The sequence below is a fragment of the Pseudorasbora parva genome, chromosome 1 (genome assembly GCF_024679245.1).
Source record: "Pseudorasbora parva isolate DD20220531a chromosome 1, ASM2467924v1, whole genome shotgun sequence".
In the NCBI taxonomy this organism is placed as follows: Eukaryota; Metazoa; Chordata; class Actinopteri; order Cypriniformes; family Gobionidae; genus Pseudorasbora; species Pseudorasbora parva.
The window spans coordinates 67,452,931-67,470,640 of NC_090172.1; the positions used below are offsets into that span (position 1 = coordinate 67,452,931).

Below are 17,710 nucleotides of genomic sequence, written 5' to 3' on the forward strand. Positions count from 1 at the left end.
TTTATTTACTGACAAAAATGGGAAAAACTATCAGTCTAAGCTCAACATGAGGGGATGAAACAGGGCAAGATAAAAACTGCCCAGTGGCATGGTTTTCAAGCTATTGTTATCTAATTTTTTGGCCTTCAGAACATCTTAAAATGCACATATGTAGATCATAAAAATCAAAATGATCCTGGGGGAGCATTCCCCCTGAACCACCCTAACATTTGGGATCTATAAACCTGCCTACATTATTGGGTATGATTAATGCATGTACAGTATGGCCATGCAGTAAGGTGTTAATATTTGCTTTATAAGTAATAATAAACAGCCAATATCTTCTGGGTATGCAAGTTTGTAAGCTATTAGTTAATAGCGCAATTTGGACCCTAAACTAAATAGTGTTATCATTTTTTCTACAGGCCTACCCTCACTGGGGTCTGAGCCCCCCTAAAATGAAAATCCTAGAAACGCCCCTGACATTACATAAGCAGACTTCATGAACTAATGTTGATTTTCCTAAAATGTTTTAGTTTGAAGTCACCATTATGGAGATCAGTGTTCCCTTTGGTTGGGCTCTTGAACTTCATTTATTTTATTGTAGTTGTAATTTTCTTCCTTTTAATGCAACAATAAATCACAGTAATTTGATTTAAAGAAAGGGAAGGAATAAAGTTGCTTTTAAAAGATTACTAACATCTAACATAATTAACTAGTCTGTTTTTATTGTTGAGTAATAATCTTTTTTTCAATTATATTGCAAACAATCTCTCTATATTTGTGACAATATCTTGCAATTAATCATGCTTGAGTCGCGCACACACACACACACACACACACACACACACACACACACACACACATTCAGAATCAAAACACAGTTCAGACAGTTCTTGTTTAGTCACTAGAGCTCTTGTGTAAGTGAGATATATTTAATAAGCATTTGCCAGCACAACACACTATTCTTATTTTCAGGAAATCAGTTTGCATGATTTTATTAAGTACTGTTTTTTCCTATAAGTTGACTATAAGTCACACTTTTTTTCATAGTTTGGCTGGTCTTGCCAATTATATATCAAATTTAATTCATACTGACTGACAAGAATAAACATTTAGCTCCTTCTATAGCCGCGAGAGGGCCAGAGTATGTAAGCGGAGTGGAGTGGGAGCGGAGTGGAGTGGAGAGATTTTGAATGGAGTGAGGAGCGGATTTTTAAAAGTTGGAGCGTTGTGTGGTTTTCACTCGCTCCACTACCGCTCCACTACCCCTCCACTACCCCTCCATCACGAGTACAATTCATGCCAACGGGCCGGCACATAATAACTACATTTTTAGCCAGAACTAGAGCTTAGATAAGCTCAGAAAAATCAAGCCTGACACATTAACTGTAATTATGAGGCCGAGCCCAATTTAAACCCGACCATTTTTGAATTTGTGGGCGTTCTGGCGAGAACGAGCCTGTAATGACTAATGAGCGGAGCGAAGCCGGTGTGATCAGCTCAATAATCCACAGGCACTCATGAACCCGCCGGTAAAATGATGTTCGCTCAAATCCAGCTCAGACATGACATACATCTGTAGCTTACTATACTTGTTGTAGCCATTAAACAATGTTTTTTTTCATATTTATGTTTAAATATTATAATATTATTTTTTAATTTCATCTGATTATGATAGCCTATAAGTGCAAAGATGCGAGTGGGTCAGAAATGATTTTGGTGGTTATATTTAGTTTAATATTAAGTTTTGTTTCGTAAAAAGCCTCTCTTTCATTTTGTACAAATTGTCTCTTAATTTTAATAAAGGTTTCTTCAGCCAATTGTATGTATTTAATAAATAAGAAGCATATAAGTAGACTTACGTGACGTGAGGTCGCGGAAGCCATCGCTTTCAATGCTCATGAACTGAAGCGCGTCTCAAAAATAAACTGAAACTCAGCAGGCTTGCCTCACAGACATGAGGAATATGTAGCCTAATATGTGTAGAAACGAAAAGATTTAAATAAGCATAGTGCAGGGTTCAGAACTCACACGGTAAACACGTTCTGTAAGGGGTCTAACGTTAGTGATAATGTGAACTGGTGTTCTGTGAGGGGTCTAACGTTAGTGATAATGTGAACTGGTGTTCTGTGAGGGGTCTAACGTTAGTGATAATGTGAACTGGTGTTCTGTGATGGGTCTAACGTTAGTGATAATGTGAACTGGTGTTCTGTGGGGTCTAACGTTAGTGATAATGTGAACTGGTGTTCTGTGATGGGTCTAACGTTAGTGATAATGTGAACTGGTGTTCTGTGATGGGTCTAACGTTAGTGATAATGTGAACTGGTGTTCTGTGAGGGTCTAACATTAGTGATAATGTGAACTGGTGTTCTGTGAGGGGTCTAACGTTAGTGATAATGTGAACTGGTGTTCTGTGAGGGGTCTAACGTTAGTGATAATGTGAACTGGTGTTCTGTGATGGGTCTAACGTTAGTGATAATGTGAACTGGTGTTCTGTGAGGGTCTAACATTAGTGATAATGTGAACTGGTGTTCTGTGAGGGGTCTAACGTTAGTGATAATGTGAACTGGTGTTCTGTGAGGGGTCTAACGTTAGTGATAATGTGAACTGGTGTTCTGTGTGGGGTCTAACGTTAGTGATAATGTGAACTGGTGTTCTGTGTGGGGTCTAACGTTAGTGATAATGTGAACTGGTGTTCTGTGATGGGTCTAACGTTAGTGATAATGTGAACTGGTGTTCTGTGATGGGTCTAACGTTAGTGATAATGTGAACTGGTGTTCTGTGAGGGGTCTAACGTTAGTGATAATGTGAACTGGTGTTCTGTGAGGGGTCTAACGTTAGTGATAATGTGAACTGGTGTTCTGTGAGGGGTCTAACGTTAGTGATAATGTGAACTGGTGTTCTGTGTGGGGTCTAACGTTAGTGATAATGTGAACTGGTGTTCTGTGTGGGGTCTAACGTTAGTGATAATGTGAACTGGTGTTCTGTGAGGGTCTAACATTAGTGATAATGTGAACTGGTGTTCTGTGAGGGGTTTAACGTTAGTGATAATGTGAACTGGTGTTCTGTGATGGGTCTAACGTTAGTGATAATGTGAACTGGTGTTCTGTGAGGGGTCTAACGTTAGTGATAATGTGAACTGGTGTTCTGTGAGGGTCTAACATTAGTGATAATGTGAACTGGTGTTCTGTGAGGGGTCTAACGTTAGTGATAATGTGAACTGGTGTTCTTTGATGGGTCTAACGTTAGTGATAATGTGAACTGGTGTTCTGTGATGGGTCTAACGTTAGTGATAATGTGAACTGGTGTTCTGTGAGGGGTCTAACGTTAGTGATAATGTGAACTGGTGTTCTGTGATGGGTCTAACGTTAGTGATAATGTGAACTGGTGTTCTGTGATGGGTCTAACGTTAGTGATAATGTGAACTGGTGTTCTGTGTGGGGTCTAACGTTAGTGATAATGTGAACTGGTGTTCTGTGAGGGGTCTAACGTTAGTGATAATGTGAACTGGTGTTCTGTGATGGGGTCTAACGTTAGTGATAATGTGAACTGGTGTTCTGTGAGGGGTCTAACGATAGTGATAATGTGAACTGGTGTTCTGTGACGGGTCTAAAGTTAGTGATAATGTGAACTGGTGTTCTGTGACGGGTCTAACGTTAGTGATAATGTGAACTGGTGTTCTGTGACGGGTCTAACGTTAGTGATAATGTGAACTGGTGTTCTGTGACGGGTCTAACGTTAGTGATAATGTGAACTGGTGTTCTGTGACGGGTCTAACGTTAGTGATAATGTGAACTGGTGTTCTGTGACGGGTCTAACGTTAGTGATAATGTGAACTGGTGTTCTGTGACGGGTCTAACGTTAGTGATAATGTGAACTGGTGTTCTGTGATGGGTCTAACGTTAGTGATAATGTGAACTGGTGTTCTGTGATGGGGTCTAACGTTAGTGATAATGTGAACTGGTGTTCTGTGAGGGGTCTAACGTTAGTGATAATGTGAACTGGTGTTCTGTGAGGGGTCTAACGTTAGTGATAATGTGAACTGGTGTTCTGTGAGGGGTCTAACGTTAGTGATAATGTGAACTGGTGTTCTGTGAGGGGTCTAACGTTAGTGATAATGTGAACTGGTGTTCTGTGACGGGTCTAACGTTAGTGATAATGTGAACTGGTGTTCTGTGAGGGGTCTAACGTTAGTGATAATGTGAACTGGTGTTCTGTGATGGGTCTAACGTTAGTGATAATGTGAACTGGTGTTCTGTGAGGGGTCTAACGTTAGTGATAATGTGAACTGGTGTTCTGTGATGGGTCTAACGTTAGTGATAATGTGAACTGGTGTTCTGTGATGGGTCTAACGTTAGTGATAATGTGAACTGGTGTTCTGTGATGGGTCTAACGTTAGTGATAATGTGAACTGGTGTTCTGTGAGGGGTCTAACGTTAGTGATAATGTGAACTGGTGTTCTGTGAGGGGTCTAACGTTAGTGATAATGTGAACTGGTGTTCTGTGAGGGGTCTAACGTTAGTGATAATGTGAACTGGTGTTCTGTGATGGGTCTAACGTTAGTGATAATGTGAACTGGTGTTCTGTGAGGGGTCTAACGTTAGTGATAATGTGAACTGGTGTTCTGTGACGGGTCTAACGTTAGTGATAATGTGAACTGGTGTTCTGTGATGGGTCTAACGTTAGTGATAATGTGAACTGGTGTTCTGTGACGGGTCTAACGTTAGTGATAATGTGAACTGGTGTTCTGTGACGGGTCTAACGTTAGTGATAATGTGAACTGGTGTTCTGTGAGGGGTCTAACGTTAGTGATAATGTGAACTGGTGTTCTGTGATGGGTCTAACGTTAGTGATAATGTGAACTGGTGTTCTGTGAGGGGCCTAACGTTAGTGATAATGTGAACTGGTGTTCTGTGAGGGGTCTAACGTTAGTGATAATGTGAACTGGTGTTCTGTAAGGGGTCTAACGTTAGTGATAATGTGAACTGGTGTTCTGTGAGGGGTCTAACGTTAGTGATAATGTGAACTGGTGTTCTGTGAGGGGTCTAACGTTAGTGATAATGTGAACTGGTGTTCTGTGAGGGGTCTAACGTTAGTGATAATGTGAACTGGTGCTCTGTGAGGGGTCTAACGTTAGTGATAATGTGAACTGGTGTTCTGTGAGGGGTCTAACGTTAGTGATAATGTGAACTGGTGTTCTGTGATGGGTCGAACGTTAGTGATAATGTGAACTGGTGTTCTGTAAGGGGTCTAACGTTAGTGATAATGTGAACTGGTGTTCTGTGAGGGTCTAACATTAGTGATAATGTGAACTGGTGTTCTGTGATGGGTCTAACGTTAGTGATAATGTGAACTGGTGTTCTGTGAGGGGCCTAACGTTAGTGATAATGTGAACTGGTGTTCTGTGATGGGTCTAACGTTAGTGATAATGTGAACTGGTGTTCTGTGATGGGTCTAACGTTAGTGATAATGTGAACTGGTGTTCTGTGATGGGTCAAACGTTAGTGATAATGTGAACTGGTGTTCTGTGAGGGGTCTAACGTTAGTGATAATGTGAACTGGTGTTCTGTGATGGGTCTAACGTTAGTGATAATGTGAACTGGTGTTCTGTGAGGGGTCTAACGTTAGTGATAATGTGAACTGGTGTTCTGTGATGGGTCTAACGTTAGTGATAATGTGAACTGGTGTTCTGTGAGGGGTCTAACGTTAGTGATAATGTGAACTGGTGTTCTGTGATGGGTCTAACGTTAGTAATAATGTGAACTGGTGTTCTGTGATGGGTCTAACGTTAGTGATAATGTGAACTGGTGTTCTGTGATGGGTCTAACGTTAGTGATAATGTGAACTGGTGTTCTGTGAGGGGTCTAACGTTAGTGATAATGTGAACTGGTGTTCTGTGATGGGTCTAACGTTAGTGATAATGTGAACTGGTGTTCTGTGATGGGTTTAACGTTAGTGATAATGTGAACTGGTGTTCTGTGATGGGTCTAACGTTAGTGATAATGTGAACTGGTGTTCTGTGAGGGGTCTAACGTTAGTGATAATGTGAACTGGTGTTCTGTGATAGGTCTAACGTTAGTGATAATGTGAACTGGTGTTCTGTGATGGGCCTAACGTTAGTGATAATGTGAACTGGTGTTCTGTGATGGGTCTAACGTTAGTGATAATGTGAACTGGTGTTCTGTGAGGGGCCTAACGTTAGTGATAATGTGAACTGGTGTTCTGTGATGGGTCTAACGTTAGTGATAATGTGAACTGGTGTTCTGTGATGGGTCTAACGTTAGTGATAATGTGAACTGGTGTTCTGTGATGGGTCTAACGTTAGTGATAATGTGAACTGGTGTTCTGTGAGGGGTCTAACGTTAGTGATAATGTGAACTGGTGTTCTGTGAGGGGTCTAACGTTAGTGATAATGTGAACTGGTGTTCTGTGAGGGGTCTAACGTTAGTGATAATGTGAACTGGTGTTCTGTGATGGGTCTAACGTTAGTGATAATGTGAACTGGTGTTCTGTGATGGGTCTAACGTTAGTGATAATGTGAACTGGTGTTCTGTGAGGGGTCTAACGTTAGTGATAGTGTGAACTGGTGTTCTGTGAGGGGTCTAACGTTAGTGATAATGTGAACTGGTGTTCTGTGAGGGGTCTAACGTTAGTGATAATGTGAACTGGTGTTCTGTGAGGGGTCTAACGTTAGTGATAATGTGAACTGGTGTTCTGTGATGGGTCTAACGTTAGTGATAATGTGAACTGGTGTTCTGTGATGGGTCTAACGTTAGTGATAATGTGAACTGGTGTTCTGTGAGGGGTCTAACGTTAGTGATAATGTGAACTGGTGTTCTGTGAGGGGTCTAACGTTAGTGATAATGTGAACTGGTGTTCTGTGATGGGTCTAACGTTAGTGATAATGTGAACTGGTGTTCTGTGATGGGTCAAACGTTAGTGATAATGTGAACTGGTGTTCTGTGATGGGTCTAACGTTAGTGATAATGTGAACTGGTGTTCTGTGAGGGGTCTAACGTTAGTGATAATGTGAACTGGTGTTCTGTGATGGGTCTAACGTTAGTGATAATGTGAACTGGTGTTCTGTGATGGGTCTTACATCGTTAGTGATAATGTGAACTGGTGTTCTGTGAGGGGTCTAACGTTAGTGATAATGTGAACTGGTGTTCTGTGATGGGTCTAACGTTAGTGATAATGTGAACTGGTGTTCTGTGATGGGTCTTACATCGTTAGTGATAATGTGAACTGGTGTTCTGTGATGGGTCTAACGTTAGTGATAATGTGAACTGGTGTTCTGTGACGGGTCTAACGTTAGTGATAATGTGAACTGGTGTTCTGTGACGGGTCTAACGTTAGTGATAATGTGAACTGGTGTTCTGTGAGGGGTCTAACGTTAGTGATAATGTGAACTGGTGTTCTGTGACGGGTCTAACGTTAGTGATAATGTGACCTGGTGTTCTGTGATGGGTCTAACGTTAGTGATAATGTGAACTGGTGTTCTGTGATGGGTCTAACGTTAGTGATAATGTGAACTGGTGTTCTGTGATGGGTCTAACGTTAGTGATAGTGTGAACTGGTGTTCTGTGAGGGGTCTAACGTTAGTGATAATGTGAACTGGTGTTCTGTGACGGGTCTAACGTTAGTGATAATGTGAACTGGTGTTCTGTGACGGGTCTAACGTTAGTGATAATGTGAACTGGTGTTCTGTGACGGGTCTAACGTTAGTGATAATGTGAACTGGTGTTCTGTGACGGGTCTAACGTTAGTGATAATGTGAACTGGTGTTCTGTGACGGGTCTAACGTTAGTGATAATGTGAACTGGTGTTCTGTGAGGGGTCTAACGTTAGTGATAATGTGAACTAGTTTTCTGTGATGGGTCTAACGTTAGTGATAATGTGAACTGGTGTTCTGTGAGGGGTCTAACGTTAGTGATAATGTGAACTGGTGTTCTGTGAGGGGTCTAACGTTAGTGATAATGTGAACTGGTGTTCTGTGATGGGTCTAACGTTAGTGATAATGTGAACTGGTGTTCTGTGTGGGGTCTAACGTTAGTGATAATGTGAACTGGTGTTCTGTGATGGGTCTAACATTAGTGATAATGTGAACTGGTGTTCTGTGAGGGGTCTAACGTTAGTGATAATGTGAACTGGTTTACCCTCCAGTGAAGCATCAGGTGCCCGTGTCAGAGAAGACAGCGGTCTATACCCTCACCAGTCAGCATTTACATTAAAGTACACACCTCAAAGTGTTCATCACCTGTTAGAGATGATGTTGTAAACGCATAAATAAATCATTTACAAATCTTTATCACCCGTTACAAATGATCTGTACAAGTATACAAGGCATTTACAACGCTTTCTGCATCCCCTAATCTAAAGTGTAGACTATTCATCACTTGTAAATGTTTTACACGTCATTTGTAGACATTTCTCACCCATCACAAATGCGTCCATTGATTGCTACAACAAATCTAACATTAAATGTGAAAATTAAATTCTGCTATTCCTCACCTGTTGCAATAGAAATGTGTAAATAGGTAATTCATCTAATTACTGAAAGCATTTAACTCTTATTCGTCACATAACCAATCCCTTCCCTAAACCTACCCGTTTGTGTTTTAAAATAAAAAAACAGGCAGATACGACTGCAGGAACAATTTATTCAAAAAGTACAAATATTCCAAGTGTCCCGAGGCCAAACGATTGGTTTGTGTGAAGAAAATCCCCAGAAGCGATCAGCAGCGTCGAGTCCATCCACCGGCCGATGATCAGTGATGCCAGTAACGCGTTACATAGTAACGCGTTACTCTAATCTGACTACTTTTTTCCAGTAACGAGTAATCTAACGCGTTACTATTTCCAAACCAGTAATCAGATTAAAGTTACTTATCCAAGTCACTGTGAGTTACTATTTTAGTCATTTTCCTTTGTAAAAACCAACAGCTTATCAAAATTCTCAGCCCGAGTCCGGCTGGAGCCCGTGTTTTTTATTTATTTATTTTACTTTTTACATTGTTGCAGCCATTAAAATAGTTCAGTTTTGTTTTTAATGTCAAAGTAGTTATTTTTCGTTTCGTTTCTTTTTTATCCTTATTTAGAACAATGTTCAGAGCAATTTTTTGTTTGTTAAATTAAAGTTTATATAGGCAAGACAATTCAAGAGTTGGTTTGAGAGACTCATGCGGTTAACTCACTGGGTCGTCACATAAAAAAATTAAAACTTTAATTTAACAAACAAAAATTGCTCTAAACATTTTTCTAAATGAACTCAATAAAGAAATGAAACGAAATATAACCACTTTGACATTAAAAACAAAGTAGGCTAGTTATTATACCACCACAAAGGCATTTCTGACGAGCTGAGGCAGGCTGGTAGATTAGCCTATTGCTCGCAACGGCGCTCAAAACAACGAAACGGGCTACACAATCTAAAAAAAAAAAAAAGGACATGCAGGTTGTCTTATAGCCTACCTTAGACTTCAGCTAAATTAATATAAATCCGATCTTCAAATCCCGCGGTATAGCCTATGCTCATTTAACGGAGTTTACATCAAAGCAAAAGATTCTAGCATTTTATTCAGCAGCCCATTTCAAATTCAAAGATCGCAATATGAGAGAGAGCGAACTAAGCACTGGTAAGATCATTAGTCTCATTAATTTATATTGAAGATGATTGTGTTTTGTGTGACTTATTTTAAAGTTTCATTAACGGCCATTTGCGTTGGCTTGCTTTACTCATTTGCAGCGATGTAGCAGTAGCCTAGCACCATCATATCTATCTGACTACACCATAACACGCTCTCACACATTTATTTCTTAATTATTTGCCAGGAGTAAAATTTACACATGTGGTTTAAACAACCAGATATATTTACATTTGTCCGGTTTAGTTTGAAATGCTTTCATGCACCTTCTGAATCGGTTTGTTTGAGTGATCAGAATTAAATACGTCTCGAAAGACTCTCGGAAGGCATTTAGGCCTAACGTTACTCCTGGTCATTTAGCAATCCGATAGATACCTGCTCAGAGAAAACGAATGAAGGAACCGGTTGTAAAAAGGCCATAACTCTAGCAGCTGCACTGAAGAAACGGACTCTTTAACCCTGCGCGAGCCATTTCTCGACAGTGGCGCAAGCTATCATGGTCTCATGTTGTTTCCACCAGCACATCTCATTGTTCATTTTAATTATTAAAATAAATATAAAACGAAGGAGAAGCCTAAAAAAGGGGCGTAAAAAAGTCGGGGCCGTCAGGCTCTGGCATAAATGCAATAAAGTGTGTTGCCAAAAACGGTTGTCATTTCTATTTTGAGGCGGCAGGGGTGTTGTCGGCAACTCCTGAATGTAACTAATAAAGTAACTTGTAATCTAACTTAGTTACTTTTAAAATCAAGTAATCTGTAAAGTAACTAAGTTACTTTTTAAAGGATTAATCAGTAATCAGTAATCAGATTACTTTTTCAAAGTAACTGTGGCAACACTGGTAATAATACATATCAACACAGTTGCTTCAACAAAGAATGCTTCAAACACTTAACTCCATGGTTTCTTCAGCCCAGTACTCTGTTTTCACTTCGCCCAGTCTGTACCATCCGCCTCAAGACGTCCCTCCTACTCACCGATCGCTCCGTCTCACCCACAGCGTTTGCCGGAATAAACTTCACCCCTTCATATTCTCCGGTTACCTTATTTATATGCCTCCTTTTCTCTGAATTGTCCAACCATCAATCGCCACGTCCATTCGCACACCTGTTCTTAATAATCCTCCCTTTCAGTTGCCCGGAGTTACCGGAACTGGTCGCGTGTTTCATGGACAACGGTCCGGGCGGAACAATTTCCGCCATTTTAGGTTCCGCTACATTAAGTCACTCCGTGACACATGCGCATTGAAATATTAAGTATAAATATAAAATAAGATATTTCGTGCATTAAATGTTGATTATAAATTACTTACTAATTATCCATTTCTGTTCAGGTTGTTCTAACACACTGTGTAGTTGGACTGTATTTCAGACAACTTGACTCATTCACCTAACTAAAAGTCAATCATGTTTACAGTGAGTCTGATTAAAATGAAATGTAGCCGATTTTAAGTGAATTTTAATGCAAATTAATTTGGTTTAGATTTGTTCAACTTTTTCTTGCAATTAATGCAATTAAATGTGTGTTTAATCGCCATACAACAACATAATATTGAAAGTAGGTTATTCTACACAGATGTAAAGTAGCCTACAGTACATTAGACAACTCCTCTCATAAAGATTGACAATGTCAAATTATGTAGAAAACTGACACTTGTAGTTGAGTTCATAGGAGCTAGTTATAACATTTCAACAGTTGTACTGGAGTGTAAGCGAGTGAAATTTTGAAGAAAAATACATTAACCAATGTAAATTTGAACAACTAATTCCATGTGCTTTGTCATTAGTAAAATAAGTGCACTTTATGAAACAAACTCATAATTAAAATGGTTTAAGTAAGTTTAGGTGTAGACATTATTACAAGGTGCATTTTTAAAAAGTGCACTTAAGTGTGTTTATAAATATTGTCATACAAGTGTACTTTCTTTAAGTGAAAATTAATTAGATATTATTACAAAGTGCACTTATTAAAAGTGTACTAAAGTGAGTTTATAAATATTGTCATGAAAGTGTACTTTGTTAAAGTACAAATTAATTAGATATTATTACAAAGTACACTTATTATAAGTGTACTAAAGTGTGTTTATAAATATCGTCATGAAAGTGTACTTTGTTAAAGTACAAATTAATTTGATATTATTATAAAGTGCACTTATTATAAGTACACTAAAGTGTGTTTATAAATATTGTCATGAAAGTGTACTTTTTAAAAATACAAATTAATTCGATATTATTACAAAGTGAATTTTAAAAAAGTGTACTTAAGTGTGTTTAGAAATATTGTCATTAAAGTGTATTCTCTTTAAGTACACTTAAGTGGCACTTAATTTCAATTATATCATATTATCTACAAGTGCAGTTTTAAAAAAATATACTTTAAATATATTAAGTGCACAAAAAATACACTTTCAATACAATTAAGCACACTTCTTTTTCACAAGGGTACCCATATTCAAGTGTTGATAAAAAAGGAATGCATGAAGCTAGAATAAAACGATTTTTTTTGTTTAAAAGAAGAGGGTCAGCTCTTTATTTTGATACATTGCATGCTCAGATATTCATTTAACAAAATATTCTATGGGCTATTAAATTTTGGTGAAAATTGTCAAAAACCCTAGCGGTGGCTGGCAACTTTTTTTTTAAAACGCTGGCGGGGAAAGAGTTAATACTGAGATTTATGTTTCATGAATAATTTTCTTAGAAACGCTAATTTACTGTTTATTAAAATTTTAAGTTTATTAAATTCACAATATGAACACATTCATTATTAATCTTATGCCTAATCTGATGAAAATGGCTTTGTTAATATTTCTTGTTCGTTAAGGCCTACATGAACCACATAGGCATATTTCCAGTTAAAAATGATGAAATTAGACATAAGTTTATTTTTTTCTTTTGTTTAATTTTTCTGAATTAACATGTCAAACATGAATGTTTAGTTTAGTTGCTTACAGTTGTCTCACTTGACGTCGAGTTGCGCTGCTAAAATTTGCGCTCAGCCACAGCAGTTTCTGTGTGACCATAAAGCCCGCCTACTCTGATTTGATTGGTTTTATCAAATATTTTGACATTGACGAGCGGTGACAGACCAATGACGCTCAGATTTACCCCGCCCCCCCCCCCCCCCCCCCCCCCACACACACACACACCTCTGCTTCTGATGTGCGCTGCGCTCTGCTCAGAGCTGCTGTGGATTGGAGTGACAGACTAAAAAACGGGACGAAGTCGAAGCCTTCTGCCAGTTTCATATTTTTAAGGGGGGCTGAGGCATAAGTTTAGGGGGGCTGAAGGGCCTAAAAAGGGCCTAGCTCTGTTCTCTCTAATGTTTCAGTTGTATTGAAAATTCAACAATATTTAAGATGACTTTCGGAAATAAGTGAATGCAAACAGAGTAAATGACTGCATAAGTGAAGGACATGAGAGAATATATATATATATATATATATATATATATATATATATATATATATATATATATATATATATATATATATATATATTCCCTAACATACTGTTTTTTTCTTTACTTGATTGTTGTGTTGTTGAATCAACTGTGGCCATTCAGAAACTGCCTACCTAGCCTTTAATTTATAAGTTAATAATAAAGTGTTGGTAGAAAACATTCTGGAGCGGTTGTATTTGGTAAATGGTGAATCTATAAATGGTAATTTTAAACAGTTGCACTCACTGTTGCTGCAGATGAATGGAAGATTAGCACTACAGGGACTATTATAAAACACTCCATTTGACATATATCCACAATCGCTGCCGTCAGTTTGTCCAGATCCCCAGTTCAGATAGAGCACAGGATCACCTGAAGACCACTGCCATTTATTAACACTCGTCCTCTGCAGCCCAATCCAGACACGTCTATTCTTCACACACTTGTTCAGCTCGATCATGTCGGTCATGTTGTCAGCGGTGGCCAGATCTGTGTATTTCTCTCTGCAGTATCTCTGAGCTTCAGTCCAGGTCTTCCACTCGTTTATAAAGTGATACTGACGCTGAACACATTCAGATACGGAGCAGAGAGCTGTGAAAGAGAGGGTTTGATTTAATGCTTTTCATAACAGGGTCAAACCTGATGAAACTATAAACCAGAAATAAAACTACAGACACACTCACCAATGAGAAGAAGAACCAAATATAGAGTTTGCTCCATTTCTGAGGAAGAAACACATTGAAAAATCTCATATTCATCTTAGAGTAAAACATAATAAGCATAACACAATTCACAATCATTCAGACAATATGATCATCTCAGAGTCTAATTGTGTGTGAAGAATGATCATGTGAGTTGTTCTTACTTTAGAGGTTGTGTGTTTCTGTCCTGAGTCTGATGTTTCTGTCTGCAGCTTTAAACTACGTGATTATTATATCTGCTCTCATCCCTCATTCAGCACATCACATCATTTGGTTATTTCTCGAAAACTAATTTTCATATTTACTTCCTCCTTATTTGTGTTTGTTCTTTCTTTCTCTATATTTGTATATTGCATCAGTGTCAGTGAGTATTATTATATATGGACCTTAATCAAACAATTATGGACATTCACAATGTATATTTTAACTTGAATAATTAATCAGCTGCTTTACTGATATTGCTGGACTGTAACTCGTGTTACATCTCTTCATCTTGACATGTTTGTGCCTGTCCACCCACACTTGCGATCTTTGCTCTTCATAATTTGTCTTCTTATGTGACATTTTCCCTTGTATTTGGTCCAAGTGTTAAAATGGGCTACGAGTGTGTAGAACTTCTGATTACCCAATGGGACACACACCATGTTAAAGTTTGGTGTTTAAGTGAGTTTTCATTTTTAAGAATTAATCTTATTGTGGAAATGTTTGTGTTAATTAAACATTAACATATTTCCATGTAAGCTCATCCTCATCACTCATTTGTTTATGTCACGCCACATTTAGACGTTCAGGATGGACAATATTTACATCTCTGACGTGAAACAGGAGGAGAAACAGTGAGTATTATTGTTCTAGTCATATTTCATTATGTTTCATTCAGTCTTATTCAACTGTTAGTTTGTGTTTTGTTTTTTCAGCAGTAAAGCATCTTTATTATAGGAAAAAGCAGTGAGAGATGATCATGAGATGATGTATTGATGATGATATAATTGTGTAGTGATCTGATCCACTGATCTAATCCAGAAATGAATCCATTATCATGCATTGCAGGATGAAATGTTTAGTTACTTATACTCAATGTCTGTGTTGTAGAGCAGTGGCAAATGAAATAGTGGCAAGGCTGGAGGTGATCACCCGATGCATCGGAGGGGAGCCGGTGAGTATGTCCACCATTCAATACGTTGTACTTTAGCGGACAAAAGTCAATATTACTTGGTCCTTTTCCTCACAGATACGGACAAGGCAGTTAGGAACAGAGCCTCAGAGGATACACAGGAGCTGGGAGATCAGATCAGAAATATTTTAGGAGATGTGAAAGAAGATCAATAGAGACACAGAGTTAAACAATCTTCAGATCAGTATACCTCTCTTTGTGAACTTGGAATGGACTAAGTAGACAAGCAGGTTAGTGGTCTGTCCTATTAGATGCTGGAGTGCTGTTGATCTCACAAAAATGCGTATAAATAGTACGAGAGGTGATCAATACTCAGGTGACTGAAAACTTGAGTCGTGGATGGGACCGAGCTTGATTGGTCCCTGACAGACCCGCTGGATTTTTGGGTATTTAATTCAACACAATCAAATAATTTTATGCAAAAATACTCAACCAATGTTTACTTCATCCCAATTACAACCAATATAAAGACCAGAAATGTGATCCTCACACTCTGAAATCTCTTCCTCTACAACAGGGGTGGCAAACTCCGGTCCTGGAGAGCCTCAGTCCTGCAGAGTTTAGTTCCAGCCCTGATAAAACTCATCTGTCTGTGCTTTCTAGTAAACCTTAAGGCCTTGATTCGCTTGATCAGGTGTGTTTGATTTGGGTTGAAGTAAAACTTTGCAGGACTGTGGATTTCCAGGACCTCAATTTATGCCACCATAAGTAAGGCCCTGTCCCAAATGGCACTCTAAACCCTCACGGTCTTCCTCTGAGTCCGCACTTTCACGGCGTAATGCCACTTTGACTGCCGGGTAGAAGTCCTCTGCGTAGCTCACAAACTTGCGGGCTCAGCTGAAGTGCACATCAAGGTGTCACGGTTGAGAAAGAGAAGGATTCAATTTGCAGGGCAAAATGTGTATTAGAAACCAGGAGGGGACAACAGAGGAAGAGTCAGGAGTAATCAATGGCAGAAATAAGTCCATAGAGCAGTAACGCTCAACCCCGAGAAGCCTGTTCCGAAGATCCGGGATGCAGGATGAGACTGTGTGAGTGACAGGCCGAGGTGGCAGGAGAGGCTGGCAGGAAAATGAAGAGGCAGCGGAGGAGCTGATGGTGGCAGAAGGTGAACACCACCCAGCAGCCTGAGTAACTGGAAAACTGGAGTGGAGAGGGAGAGAGAGAGAAAGAAGAAAAAAAAAACCTGACCTGAAAGAAGACACAGGGAAAAATAGAAAAATAAAATCCGAAATCTATTCTTATAGAAAAAAGGAAAATAATTAAATATCAAGCTGAAAAAATAATAATAAAAAATAATAATAAAAAACCAAGACCAAAAGCTAAGTTTAAGGACAAGCCAAAAACACAAAGAAGGCTAAGCCACAAAGCTGAAGAAATAAATCGCGTTCTAGACAAAAGCTAGACTTTCTAAATAGGAGGAGCAAGACGTGACTGACACAAAGAACAAACACGATCTGGCAGGGAACAAAAAACACGAAGGGAATATATAGGGAGTCTAATGAGGGAAGCACGTGAGTGTAATGAAGAACTAACAGGGTAACAAGGGGGCGGATGCACGATAATGACGAAGCACATGGCGAACGAACACAAACACCACACGCAAAATCGCGTGCACAGACAGGACACCCAAGCGCCGAACAATGACAACACAAGACACATCAAACCGGCGTCCTGACACAAGGGCGCATAGCAGCCGCAAAGGGGGCAATCACGAACACCCATATTTAAGCTTACATGATGAATGGGACACCCTACGGTCTTGTGGAGTTAACGGGCACGCAGCAGCCACTGTAAGTCCACAAGACCGAAAGTGCACATGAAGTGTGCCATTTGGGACACGGCCTCAGTGTGCATTTAGGTTGAAGTCCCCATTAGGAAAGAAAAACATGAAAAGACACACAGACAGACACACACACACACACACACGCACACGCAAAATGTGTTCTGATATATGTTCTTCACAGAAAGTGAGCCAAGGCCAATGAGTCTCAGTTTTAAAAAATAATTAATCGTATACTTTTTCTTTTGATAAAAAACAAAAGTGGGTCCCACAGACCCGAACAACATGAAAGGGTTAATAATCTCCGTTAACGAATAAGAGGTGTATATTTACAGCAAACTTACCTCTGCTACATGCCAGTTCCCTTTCAGTCGGTCACGTTCGACGTACGTCAGAACTGAACCGACGAATGGGATCTTACTTTAGAGACCAATCCTACTTCGAGCATCTAACAACGAGCCAATGAAATTTGGCATGCGATCACGCATTCCACGCTCCGCCCCGCAGCGCGGGTATAAATAGGAAGTGGAATGGTAGATCAGCGCTTTCTACTTCGGAGCCGAACAGTCTTCATTGCTGTTTCTACGAAGAGCTTTCTGACTACGAGTCTTGAATATCCTGTGAAAGAGTTTGCCAGTGCGGGTGATACGGCGCGTCAGCGAGAGACCGTCACTTCAGTGATAGAGTGTACAAAGAGCTTTGGTTCGCTGAGCGTTTCCTTACACACACACATTACAGTTGGTTCGCTGGGCGCTCACACATACATATCACTGAGAGCTCACGCAGGCTTGCACTATCGAACTGCGTGGAGCCGCGGTCATCTCCCTGAGTGCTTCAGCACTAAAAGAGCAAAACTTCCATTCACAAAAGAGCAACACGGTTTGACCCTGCGTCTTTTTCAAGATGTCATTCAAGCCGTGTGTTTCTGGGTGCGGTCGATTTCTGTCCCCGCTTGACGGACACGTTCGTTGTCTCTCGTGTCTGGGCG

The 17,710-nt window shown here is 39.6% G+C and overlaps 1 protein-coding gene across 1 annotated transcript in view; it reads right to left on the minus strand.

Moving 5' to 3' along the window:
• LOC137088497 (C-type mannose receptor 2-like) overlaps positions 1–13,784 on the minus strand; it is a 45,242-nt gene extending 31,458 nt beyond the window's left edge. Inside the window, exons 1-2 of the mRNA XM_067452117.1 lie at positions 13,748–13,784; positions 13,311–13,655 (exon numbers count right to left, since the gene is read on the minus strand). Coding sequence (XP_067308218.1) covers positions 13,311–13,655; positions 13,748–13,784 — 382 coding nt within the window. The remainder of the gene's footprint in view (positions 1–13,310; positions 13,656–13,747) is intronic.
• Positions 13,785–17,710: the final 3,926 nt, after the last annotated feature.